The sequence below is a fragment of the Ruditapes philippinarum genome, unplaced genomic scaffold (genome assembly GCF_026571515.1).
Source record: "Ruditapes philippinarum isolate M1 unplaced genomic scaffold, ASM2657151v2 ctg61_1_1_1_1, whole genome shotgun sequence".
Taxonomy (NCBI): domain Eukaryota; kingdom Metazoa; phylum Mollusca; class Bivalvia; order Venerida; family Veneridae; genus Ruditapes; species Ruditapes philippinarum.
In genome coordinates, this window is record NW_026861844.1 from 239,652 (window position 1) to 252,994 (window position 13,343).

A 13,343-nucleotide genomic window follows, 5' to 3' on the forward strand; every position below is an offset into this window, starting at 1 on the left:
GCAACTAGGGGACATCTCAAAATTGCCAAAAATCACTGTTTTGCGTTGATTTTTTCCATCAAAATTGATTTCAAAGTGCTGCCACTTCTCAATGGATTGAGATAGAGTCAAAGGCTTTTCAGCATTGGTTACACGTTACCTTATGATCGACCTGGGGCCATTTTTAGCCTCCCACAAGTCCAAAGTTTTCTTGGCGATGAGGGGGACTCAGTCCCCCTTCAAACCCCCCAAACAGAAGGGGGACATCCCCCTTCTAGCAACCCCCTGATGTATCTTTTGGATGGGGGTGGGGGGGGGCCGCGCCGAAAAAGTGGTCAATTTTTTAAACAACATTTATCAAACAAAAACAAGTGTTTGGGGGCCTAAATAAGGCATTTTTTCACCATTTGAGAAAGCAAAAAAGGAGGGGGGGGGGGGATGAAAAAGGCGTAGAAAGGCGTATATATCTGGTAAAGGGTTAACAGAAAATGATTAAAAAAACGAAATTACGTATACCCAAAAACGCGTTTTTCCATGTTAAAACATGGCCTCACATATAATTTTGAAGAAAAATTGCTGTTTTGTAGATTTTTTTATTTTTTTTCATTAATGCGGTATGTGCATCGAAAAAAAGCTTATTAGCAACATGCAGTTACAATACAAAAAGTTATGATTTAGTACCACAAAATTTCACTATAAATACAGAAATGAACATGAAAAACTTCATTTTTCTATATTCATGCATGTGTGCTTGATCTGTTGTGTCTGTCAGTTACATGCATACAATACTATATGTATCTTAAGTTTAGCAGCGCACTCCCTTTTTAAGACATAACGCCAATTGCATATTACAGCAAGTAACTTCTGTAAGTGGATATTCATTTGCTAGCATATGACATTATTTTCTCGAGGTAATAATGTTCATCGCTTTATGACAAATAAAGGTTGAAAACTTAATCGGCGCAGATTATAAATTATTAAATTGATGTAATAAAGGGGAGACTATTAACCTCGCAACTGGCATCAGTGTATCATAAAACAATGTATGTTAATGTAAAATGGAAAGATAATATTATTGACAGTTCAAATATTTTCCTATATTATCAAGTTCTTGAAAAACACGACAACGTGGATTCATTTCTTTAAATTTTCATGTTTGTAATAGCGTTGTAGTTTGCCTTTGAATTACATTTACTATGCTAAATTATTAACAGTTCACGTGCTCCCATTTAACTATATATTTTTTCATTCATTTTAGTTGTAACCATGACAACTTATAAAGATGAACCTTTTGATGATTCATATCACAAGATGAAAATAAATCCTGTATTTATAGGAAAAAAACTAGAATTCTTTGATTTGTTATATTCTTTTTCTCTTTTTTGACCTTTCAATTCATATGAACAGATCAAGCACACATGCATGAATATAGAAAAATGAAGTTTTTCATGTTCATTTCTCTAATTATAGTGAAATGTTGTCGTACTAAATCATCACTTTTTGTATTGTAACTGCATGTTGCTAAAAAGCTTTTTTCGATGCACACACCGCATTTATAACTTTTCTGTCTTGAGAAAATATTAGAAATGATAGTTTAACGTCTCAATTCTGACTAAAAGGACGCAAAGAAAAGAGGAATTGATAAAAGATTGAACTTGATTTTCTGTCAGAATGTTAGCCACTTTCGTGGTATTTCTGCCATCGACGGCAGCATTTATAATATGTATCTGCCTACAACGGCAGCATTTTTTCTTCGACCGGACAAGATTGAGCGTCTGTAAAACTTTCAAGAAAAGACTCACGGGGTAGATATTTGGCTTGCGTGACCCCAATGGATGAACGTCTATATTGATAACAGGAAATCCTGCCATTTACTTAAAACTTGAGATATTTTGAACAGAAAACAGACATTTTCACGGATTTTTTCCAAGGCTTTCACTTTTAACCTGCTCAAAATAGTCTGAAAACAGGAAAAAACGAGTCCAAAATTACCTTACAGTATCTCCATTCAATGGACAATAGTTTTATAGCAATGATATGGGCCGTAATTGTGTAATATAATTAAACCAACCAAATTTATAACCTACCTGTACCGATCGGTAATTTTCAGATATCTGCCATCACTGCAGTGATCTGCCATCACTGCCGCCGGTAATACGGTGTGAAACTGTTTGCATAAAAAGAGTATATTTTATATTGTTAGTGAAATCGGTTACTTTCTGAAACAAATACATGTGTAAAGTTGTCATTCTGTCTAAATTCTTTGTCACTTACTATCGGTTGTAAGAATTTTTTTGTGACTTTCTTTGGATATTTTAAATCCTTTTTTATAACCAACTAACGTAATTATGAATAACAATAGATTAATTTTGCAGCATAGTGGTTAAATTAGAACTGAGATTTTGCTTCTATTAAATTTCTTTTTTTTTCTTGTTGCCTTAAAGTAGATTGCATGGCTGTTTATTTTAAAGATGAATAAAAAGTCTGAGAGTAAATTTGACACAATTTGTCATTTTTAATATATATTATAGAACTGATTAAATCAAATTGAAACATTTTCTTCTTCAGATCATTAAAAATTCAGTACAAAATGTACTGCAAAATTAACAAAGGGCAATAACTCAAAAAATAAGAAGTGTAGAGTAGCAGTTTCTGTGAAATGCACTTCTTATCAATAAGATCTATCATCCTATGAAGTTTCAAGTCTATAGCTTTTATAATTTATGAGAAATGGCCCGGACAAAAATAAAGTATGAAAATTAACAAAGGGCAATAACTAAAAAAAAAGAAAAGAAATGCAGAGTACCGGTTCTTGTGTGCTGCACTTCTTCTTAATGAGATCTATCATCCTATGAAGTTTCAAGTCCATAGCTTTTATACATTAGGAGAAATGGCCTGGACAAAAATAAAATATGAAAATTAACAAAGGGCAATAACTCAAAAATTAAGAAGTGCTGAGTACCGGTTCTTGTGCACTGCATTTCTGCTCATTATAAGAAGCATGCATACCAAGTTTGAAGTCCATCCGACTTATAATGACTGACTTATGCTCCGGGATAAGCTTAAAGGGACGCGACGCTGACACCGACACTCTAGCTGATGCCGACACCGCCAACAAAAGTAACCCCAATAAGCAAGTTAAAAGAAGAATACAAGACTGAGATAAAAAGATAAACAAAACTGACTTAAAAAGCAGCTGCCCAATAAAGAGATCTAGACTGGGACTAGCTTGTAAGGTCACAGGTATAGGCCATTCCACAGATGAATACTTCTGGGGAAAAATGAATAGGAGTAAAGTTGTTTCCTTGAGTATGGTATTAGGTAGTTCAGGTTTCTAGTGGGTGTTAGGTGGCAATGGTCAACTCTCACAAGATTGTGTTGGATTTGGTAGAGAAGGGTAACAGTGCTTATCTTTCACCTCTGCTTTAGAGTTTGCCAATTAAGATTATTTAACATTTTAGATACACTATTGGTGGAATTGTAGTCATTATATATGTATCTGGCAGCTTAACTTTGAATTTGTTCTAATTTAAACTTGTTTAAGTACACACACCTTTACATGGCAAAACTGCAAATGGCTCATTAACTAATGTTTAATAGGGATTTCTATAAGGTTGGTCTTTTATGAATCACCATTATAGCATGGAGAAGAATCTTATATAATCCCTGTGCAGTTGAAGATTTGAAATGTTACTCATTCAATAAGTTAATGACTAATAAATTATTTTCATTGCTTAAACGAATGTGAGACAAAGAGTTAAGTGTGTCAATCATTATTTAACACATACAGATAACATATAAACAGTGAATAATCATATATTCAGATAACATAACAAAATATATCAATATCTATTAAATACACTTTCATAGGGATAGGATCCGTTGTGGAAAGATTTCGCATTTTCTTTTTTTACAGTTTTACATTTATCGAAAAATGAGAAAGCAGATTTGACAAATGTAAAATATGGCTACAAATCTGCGGTTTACATCTAAATATTTGGACTAAGGATCCATGTGCCATGGCATAAATTTTAAAATGCCACTTCATAAATATTAATAACAAAGGGTATGAATACCACAATCATGACATGATGACCTATGTTCAAATTAAATATATTTTTTTAATATCATTCCAAACTAATTACACTTTATGACAAACTTTCAGTAAGCACAGATCATCTTGGGTACAGAAGAAACACATTGGCTGGCAATTTAGAAGAAACTTGAAAAAGTATCCAATAATTTGTTATTTAAAGACAACACTGTATATAACCTCATCCCTGGTTCACTATTATATCCAAAATGTCAATTAATCGACACATTGCTCTACTTACATCCAGATTTAAAGTTTAATTACTGTCAAATAATAATCTGACAGTTTGGTAAATGTTTTGACAGCTCAATACACATTTCCCGGCCAAGATCTAAATCCCGTTTCCAGTCACGTGACGCGCACCTGCCAAACCGAAAGTAGGTTCATATAGAAAATAGAATAGTTGTTTAATTATTTTGAACGATTGAATAAATCTGAATATTTATTTGTTATTTTTCTGTAAATTAAAAAATGCCAGGAGTGTGACATAAGATTTACACAGACCATTAACAGTAACGAAACTCCGCGAGATTTCATAACGTTAGCTTTGGTAGCAACAAAATGGCGACAATAACATCGAAAAGTGTCGAATATTTGGCTTCACTTCCAGTGAGTTTTTTCATCAGTTTTGAAATGAACATTCCTTGCATATCAGTTTACCACTCCATATGGACAAATTTATTGAAAGAAACCATTGCCAGCTTGTACTTCTAGCTTAATTTTGTAATTTACTCTCCTCATTTCTGCTGAAATCTTATGCCATGATTTTATCTCTTGCAGATAAATATCTAAGCAATGATTGCTTAAAACACATTGTCACAATTCAGTCACAATACTTGTGAAAACATGTCACAATCACATGGAAGTGAGATGAATAGCAAAGGAAATGCATAAATGAATTTTCTCTCTCAGTCTTTGTCCTAGTGCCAGAGATGGGATAAAGGCCCCACTTCACCCTCCAGCCGCTTACACACTTTCACCCCTAAATAGTGAACAGTTCTGAACTGTGACATACTCCCCTGCTGTATTGAAATTCGTCCTCGAATTTTCCAATGTGTATCGTATAAGTACCTAATCTCACACCCAACCTATTTTCAAACCTTTCATTCATGTGCTGTTATTTTTTTTACTAGAAGTGACTGATGTCCTGAACTTGTGTGCATAAAAGTTTAGTTTCTGACATACATGTCTGCTGTTGTCAAATGAAAACAGTGCATAGGAACAAATATTTACATAACATATTTTATTACTTAACGTAATTTCATACAAATTGCTATTACTTTTGTAAGTCCCATAAATACACCATTAACTATTTGTGAAAACGAATATAATAGACAAAAATATCTTAAGGCAGGTAACTGAATCGTGTAGGGTATTTCATTGTCATGACAATCACTTCGTTGGCTTAACTAAACAGTAGAATTTTAGAGATACATGAAGGGGTTTGAGATTAGGTCCTTTATTTTAAGAGGCCATGTTAGTTTTAAAACAGAGGGTTGTGCTTTTCCAAGATGGAAATAGAGCTTTTTTAATAGTTGAATTTCAGTCAAATTTTACAAAAATGTTACATAAAGATTAAAGTGTACATATGTAAAGAATTTTTATAAAGATATATTTTTATTTACATTAAAAGACCTCTTGAATGCTTAGAGGTTTGAGAACTGGTTAGTCCACGATACATAAAAACAATGTGAAACTGGACTCAGAGCTATCCATGTTGAGCGCCATGTCACAGGGTGAGAAAAATATGCAGCCTAAAAATGTGCAGCCTGACCGGGACTCAAACCCGGGACCCTCGGAATACCGTACCTTGGCTCTACAACTGAGCTATCCGGCTGCTTAAACACTTTCTCCCCTAAATAGTGAATAGTTCTGAACCGTCACATTCATATTTGACTACTATTTCCCTTTATTATAAAATGTGTTATAATCTCATATCCTCTGTTCATACAGTTTGAATTTTATTGCAAGTTAACTTTTGGAAGATTTTCACACCTTAATTTGAAGATTTTGACACACCTATCCTTCCAATTACATCATTTTGACCATATCATTTAAATAGTATTGTAACATTTAAATTTTTAGTAATCATTTAAATGTTTACAAAAAATTGTAAACATGGAAGCCTTACTTGTAATTAATAACTTAAACACAGGTATCAGATGCATTCAATTATGTACTTTTCTTGGCCCATTACCTAAACCATCTTTTTCATCTGTTGCTTTTTGGCAATAAGTACAGTTATAGTTGATTAGTATTTTGTTTGGAAGACAAAATACAACTCTGCTTACATTTTGCTACTTTTATGACTTACATTTTGCTACTTTTATGACATATTATTGCACATTAATCACTACATGTACATTCTTCAGGTAACATGCGTCTAACATTCTTTAAAACCATTATATTAACATTATACAAGAGCGATCAGTGATCACATGTGTCGCCTCATGATGGCCAATTTCATGTTGGGACAAGTTTAATATGACAGACGGACAGTGCACAACTAGACTTGGTACTGAACATTCCTGTAAAGTTTGGATAAAATTGCACCAGTAGTTAATGAGAAGTAGTCGGACAAGCTTTTGTGTATCTGGCAACACACAGAAAAAAACACCTTTTTATCAAAGGGCCATAACTCGGCCAAAAATCATTCAATCGGAAAACCCATGCAATATGCGCAAGGACTTGAGCTACAGATCAATCCTGTAAAGTTTCATTGAAATTGCATTAGTGGTATAAGAGAAGTAGTCCGGACAAACTTTAAAAATAAAAATTATTAAAGGGCCATAACTCTGACAAAAATCATTGAACCGGAAAATGCTGACAATATTCACAACTAGACTTGGTACTGATCATTCCTGTAAAGTTTGGATGAAATTGCACCAGTAGTTTATGAGGAGTAGTCCGGACAAGTTTTGTGACGGACAGACAGACGGACGGACAGACGATGGAGAAGTGATCCCTATATAAGGAGCAGTGGCGACACAAAAATTCATGTTTGCCCTTTCTAAAGAAGTCAAAATTTTTTCTGATGCATAATGTACCTTCAATCACCTATTGATTTTCATTTCAGAAAGATCAAAGCAGGCTTGCTTTGGCAAAGACATTGAAATGGCCACCCTTCGACGAGGACCATGATATGCAGGAGGCAATCAAACTTGATTTCCTCTTTGATAGTATGAATTATGCTGTAGAAAAGGGGTTTCCATGGAATAAAGTTGCTTTTGTAGTAAAATTTGCTGACAAACTTACTGAAGAATTACAAAGTAGGTTAATTCACATATTTTATAATTTATATTTAATAAAAAAAAAATTATTTTCATTTTTATATAAGAAAAGTAAAAAATTAGTCTGAAATGTTTTTGTTTAGATACATATTTTCATTGAATATTTTGGTTCATTTACATTTCAAACAACCAACCTAACAACCTGACTAACGTTCAGCTCTACTTATATCTTCCATGTAGATCTGATTACCACCATATATGTTTCGCCTTCTTTATAATTCAGATTTCCCGAGAAAGCTATTTTATAGCTGCATTGAAGCATAATGCATTGTTATTCAGTTCTTAAATAATGCTACATTAATTGTAGCATTGTTTGTAACATTGTTATTCAGTTCTTAATTATTGCTACACTGTAGCATAGTTATTCAGTTCTTAATTATTGCTACATTGAAGCACTGTTATTCAGTTCCTAATCAGTGCTTTATTTGGGCATTGTTATTCAATTCTTAATCAATGCTATATTGAAACATTGTTATTTAGTTCTTAGTTAATGCTGCATTTAAGCATTGTTATTCAGTTCTTAATTAATGCTACATTGAAACATTGTGATTTATTTCTTAAACAATGCTATATCGAAGCATTGTAATTCATTTCTTAATCAATGCTACATAATGAAGTATTGTTATTCAGTTCTTAATTAATGCTACATTGAAACTTTGTTATTCAGTTCTTAATTAATGCTGCATTAAAGCATTGTGATTCAGTTTTTAATTAATGCTACATTGAAACATTGTTATTCAGTTCTTAATCAGTGCTATATTGAAACATTGTTATTCATTTCTTAATCAATGCTACATAATGAAGCATTGTTATTCAGTTCTTAATTAATGCTACATTGAAACATTGTTATTCAGTTCTTAATCAGTGCTATATAGAAACATTGTTATTCATTTCTTAATCAATGCTACATAATGAAGCATTGTTATTCAGTTCTTAATTAATGCTACATTGAAACTTTGTTATTCAGTTCTTAATTAATGCTGCATTGAAGCATTGTTATTCGGTTCTTAATTTATTGCTACATTGAAACATTGTTATTCAGTTCTTAATCAATGCTACATTGAAGCATTGTTATTCGGTTCTTAATCAATGCTATATTGAAACATTGTTATTCAGTTCTTAATTAATGCTACATTGAGACATTGTTATCCGGTTCTTAATTAATGCTACATTGAGACATTGTTATTCGGTTCTTTATTAATGCTATATTGAAACATTGTTATTCATTTCTTAATCAATGCTACATAATGAAGCATTGTTATTCAGTTCTTAATTAATGCTGCATTGAAGCATTGTTATTCGGTTCTTAATTTATTGCTACATTGAAACATTGTTATTCAGTTCTTAATCAATGCTACATTGAAGCATTGTTATTCGGTTCTTAATCAATGCTATATTGAAACATTGTTATTCAGTTCTTAATTAATGCTACATTGAGACATTGTTATTCGGTTCTTAATTAATGCTACACCTTTTGTTTACAGACTGTGACAAGATCACTGATATTCTAGGTTTCTACAATTCCCAATCAACAGACCTTATACAGACATTGGGAGAAAGAGACTATAAGATATACTCTTCATTTGTGTTTGAGACAATATTACCTCATTTCAAACTATACAAACTAGTATTTACAACCCCTCGTGCAGAGCAAATACCGAACCTTCCCATTGCTGTAAAACCTCCATTTGAATCTGGGACTCTGAAAGAAACTAAACCTCTCAAAGTTTGGGAATATGAAAAAAGAATTCAAGACTTAGAAGCAAAAGAAGAACAAAAGGAGAAGGAAAGACTAGCTGAAAATGAGAAGAAATTATCGGAACTGCAAAAAGAATCAAAAGATGCTTTAGAAAAAGTGGTTCAGGTTGAAACACCTTTAAACAAAGAAGTAAGTAAACTGATGAAACCATAATGAATTATTTTATATAAGATCTATATACAGTAAAATTAAATTGTTTATAAGTTCATTATAATTTCACTATAGAGAACATCTGTACTGTACTGTACTGTAATGTACTGTACAGTAACTATTACAACTGCTGTTATAGCTACTCCTACTTATTAGATCCCTGGCAGTGTGCACGAACAAAAAACGGAATTCAGTCTGACATGGTTCTATTTATACAAGGCATAACATATAAAATATTAAAAAATGAGAATATGCATAGATACCAAATCATTGGGGATAAATTAAATAATTTAGTCAAAATAAAAAATACACAAATGTACATGTATTAAAAAGTGATAATTTGCATAGATACCAAATCATTCGGTGATAATATAAAAAGAAAATATGAATTACATTGTTGGTCAAAATAAGCATTAAGTTCACATTTGGAGAACCTAATACTTGCCCAATACTTTCCTTTATAAGTGGTATTAAAGCCTTCCTCTTCAGTGCCTAAAATATTATTGAAACTGGTTATGACAATTAATTGCTGATTGTATAAATCAGTGAATGAAAAAATACATGTATTTCAGGTTGTAGGTAGCATTATAGAAGAAGTAATGAAGCAATATACAATATCAGCCACTGAGAACTTGAAGTTTAAAGTAGAAAAATTACGAGATGACCTCGAGTTTAAACTAGAGAAAACATGTATGCCAAGACCACAAGTGTTAGGTATGTATATAAATGTGCTTGATAAAGAAGAAATGGCATAGATACATGATAAATATAGGACTATTTCTTCAGACCATTTAACTTATTTCTAAAAATTTCATCACAAGTACAAAACTATATGATGCCAACATGAACTTAATCGTATCCAAAAATCAATTTTAATAAAACTTTTCATATATCTGAGCATAGTATTATGTATATTTACTTACCTTACAAATTATGATGTCACAAAATTGGTACTTATGATACATCTTAAAGAAGTTGGTTATATTTAAAAGGTATTTTCAGTTATTACAAACTTGCATGTTTAAGTGAAATTTTGATTATAAGAACATATTTAGATTCATCTGTAGAATGTTTATTAAACATCTGAAATAACTTTTGTTATAACCATTTTTGTGTTACTGGTTCATGAAGTATATTTATTAAGGAAATTTTTATATGTAAAAAATGTAGGACCCTTGTAAATAGTAGAAAGGTATAATATTCTTTACTTATTATAGTCTTTTTATTTTAAAGTTCCAGCTTGGACAGATTTCCATAAAATCCATTTTCATATCTTACAAGTAGATTACAAAAAAAATTCATGCCTTAAATTCTGCTAAACTTTATTTATTCAGGTCCCCCAATACGATACAAGTATAAAATAATTCCAAAATCAGTCTCTACAAAACCAGTTCCTGTAACTTCCCCAGTAGACTGTGCCTCAAACTCTCCACCTGCTTCTCCAAAATCACAGGATTCTGAAACCCAGTCTGTAGCAGAATGATTCTCTTTTTGCCAGTTGTAAAAACACCAAAAAGGTGTTTAGACTGTGTGTGTGTCGCTATTTGGCTATTCTTTATAGGTAGACTGTGTCACCAGTTTATTTCTGGTCTTCAGAAAGTCTCATGACTCTGTAGCAGAATGGTTCTATGAAAAGCTATATTTTCCAAAATTGACTGAGCTTAGACTGTGTCTTGCTATTGTTCATATCTAGACTGTGTCCCAATGCTTGGTCCACTACATTCTTCTAATACCAGTCTGTTGAAGAAATGAATGGTTCACTAGAGAGCTTATTTTTTCTAATCACAGCTGTGAGTCTGTTATCATCATTTGCTTGTGTCCATATATAGTCTGTCTTCAAGTTGTCACTCTGTTCTTTTTAAATTATAGGCAATCTACAATAACAACAGGTTTTACATTACACAGGATAATCTGTAGACATGTCAGACTCGGAGCGATCTCTCAGTCTTGTCATTAGAATGCTAGAATATTGAAAAAAATGTGTGTGTGCATCTGTGAGCAAAAAATATAACAGCACATCCTGTGTGTGTTTTTATTGTTTGATATTAGTTTGTAGTCCTGGCCGTCTCATCCGGATACTTTTTAGCTAGTATATATATGTTTGAAAAATCTTTGAACAAAAAAGGGTAGCAACACTAATCTCTTGCATACAAGTACTCAATTTCATAGGTTGTTCCCAATATTTACCTCCCTTGCCAAAAGTAGCAGCCAGTTTGGGGGTCAATATTCAATATAATTGCCAAAATATGAAAATATCAATATATAAACAGCTGAAGGAAAATATCATTATAGTACCAATATGTAAAAGATTTTTGTCAGTTTTCATGAAAATGATAGAATTATCAGAGATTTCTTTTTATCTTATTTTAAGCATATACACAAAATATAATATACAATGTACATGAATTGTATCGGGAAAGACCCCCAAATGGCGACCAGGGGAGGTAAAAATTGCTGTAACAAGCATCTCTATTGTAAAAGATAAGATGTTTTGGTAGTACACATACATACAATAGGAATGTAAAATGCTATATTTATCATGTAAACATACATGTAGAGATCTATAAAAGCATTGTCTGTTACTAATTCTGTTAAAACATTTTACATCTATTACAATGTAATTTTTAATTAATTCATTCACATTATAAAAGCAATTATTTAAAAGATGATACTTTATTTTTAAATATACATAAAGATATGCTATTTTTTTTTCTTAACAACATTCATTAGAATTGTAGCTTTTTTTATAGAATTACTCCTGTGGAATTCCTGCATTATATCTGCATTCTTGTACAATATTCATGTACTGTACAAATGTAATATAGAATTATAAACAGGAGTCAACATCCTTATATTTTAGCTGGTTTCTATCTACATGTCTTTCTCAAAAGATCAGTATTTCATGTACAAATATAATAGTGCTTCTTTGATTTCTTGTGTAGGACCACCCCCAAGATACAATGTCCAAGCAGCGAAAATTCCATCGTCCAAGATGCCTAAATCACCAAAGCCTGGTTCCCGGGCCTCAGGAAGAAGCAAGAAAAAGTAGTGGAACCAATGAAGAAATATATACATAAAAAAAACATTGCCATCCCTATTGGTTATTGGTTAGCTTATTACTGGATCAACAAGCTCACATCATGTGACCAAAATAATTTTTCGAGCGATTTCAATTTTCTTCCATTTTCTTTATAATAAATCTCTTGGGAAATAACGTTGACAGTATACCATTCTGAGTTTTATTTGCATAAAAAGATGAACCAAGTATTTCTATAATTCAAATACTTAATAGCACACTTTTTTTTAGTACACAAAAAGGTCTATCGGGGAAAAAATCAACCCCAAGCTAACTTACTGTATGAATTAAAAGAGTTAGATAATTTATAAATGAGGTAATAATTGGTCTTGTTCATCATCTACAGTAAATATTTTTGAAGATATATGATTTTTTTCTTTCTTTTTTAACTTCTGTTATGATATATATGTTTTGTCTTTATTACTATTAATAAAGTTGTTGATATTTTGTTTTAGTTTTTGTTGTGATATTTTGATGTCACCTATTACAACTATAAGAATTGGCGCTTTAATAATTTAATTGAAACATAGAAATCACATGGCAATGACGTCAAAACTTCAATGCAGAAATCGAATAATGAGTAGCCAATTAAAACTATGAATTATTTGAGGACTGATATTGTCACTTTAGTGCAGTAACTGGTTAACTCCTTATATAGGTTAAAGTTTATTAAGTATTAGTATGTTACTATGTATTTCGAAAATTAATTTGGTCAGGCACGGCACAGCTGGTAGTGAATGGCTATAGTAGTAAAAATTTAAAGGCCCATTTATATGCCTCATAAATGCGTTCCATTTTTATTTTACAAAATTTTAAAATGTTTGGTACATTGCTACAGTTTCAAAAAAAACAACTAGAAATGTGTTTTCACCCTGCAAATGCCCCCGCATGAAGCCAAAGTTTCAGATGTGATAATATTTAGTTCCAAATTTGTTTGCACAAATTATTTTTTTCATTTTAAGTTCAAAGCCCTTAAAACTATTCAATGTTAACACA

The 13,343-nt window shown here is 31.8% G+C and overlaps 1 protein-coding gene across 2 annotated transcripts; it reads left to right on the forward strand.

Moving 5' to 3' along the window:
- The first annotated feature begins 4,486 nt into the window (after positions 1 to 4,486).
- Positions 4,487 to 12,794, forward strand: LOC132717078 (uncharacterized protein C8orf74 homolog). Of its 2 annotated transcripts, XM_060700475.1 has the most exons (6): positions 4,487 to 4,681; positions 7,149 to 7,341; positions 8,847 to 9,250; positions 9,844 to 9,985; positions 10,606 to 10,738; positions 12,214 to 12,794. In XM_060700475.1, the coding sequence occupies exons 1-6, from the start codon at positions 4,634 to 4,636 to the stop codon at positions 12,269 to 12,271; spliced, it is 978 nt and encodes a 325-aa protein (XP_060556458.1). In that variant the 5' UTR covers positions 4,487 to 4,633; the 3' UTR covers positions 12,272 to 12,794. The 2 variants fall into 2 exon arrangements, with proteins under 2 accessions (XP_060556458.1, XP_060556460.1); XM_060700477.1 differs by lacking the exon at positions 10,606 to 10,738 and having other exon boundaries at positions 4,510 to 4,681.
- Positions 12,795 to 13,343: the final 549 nt, after the last annotated feature.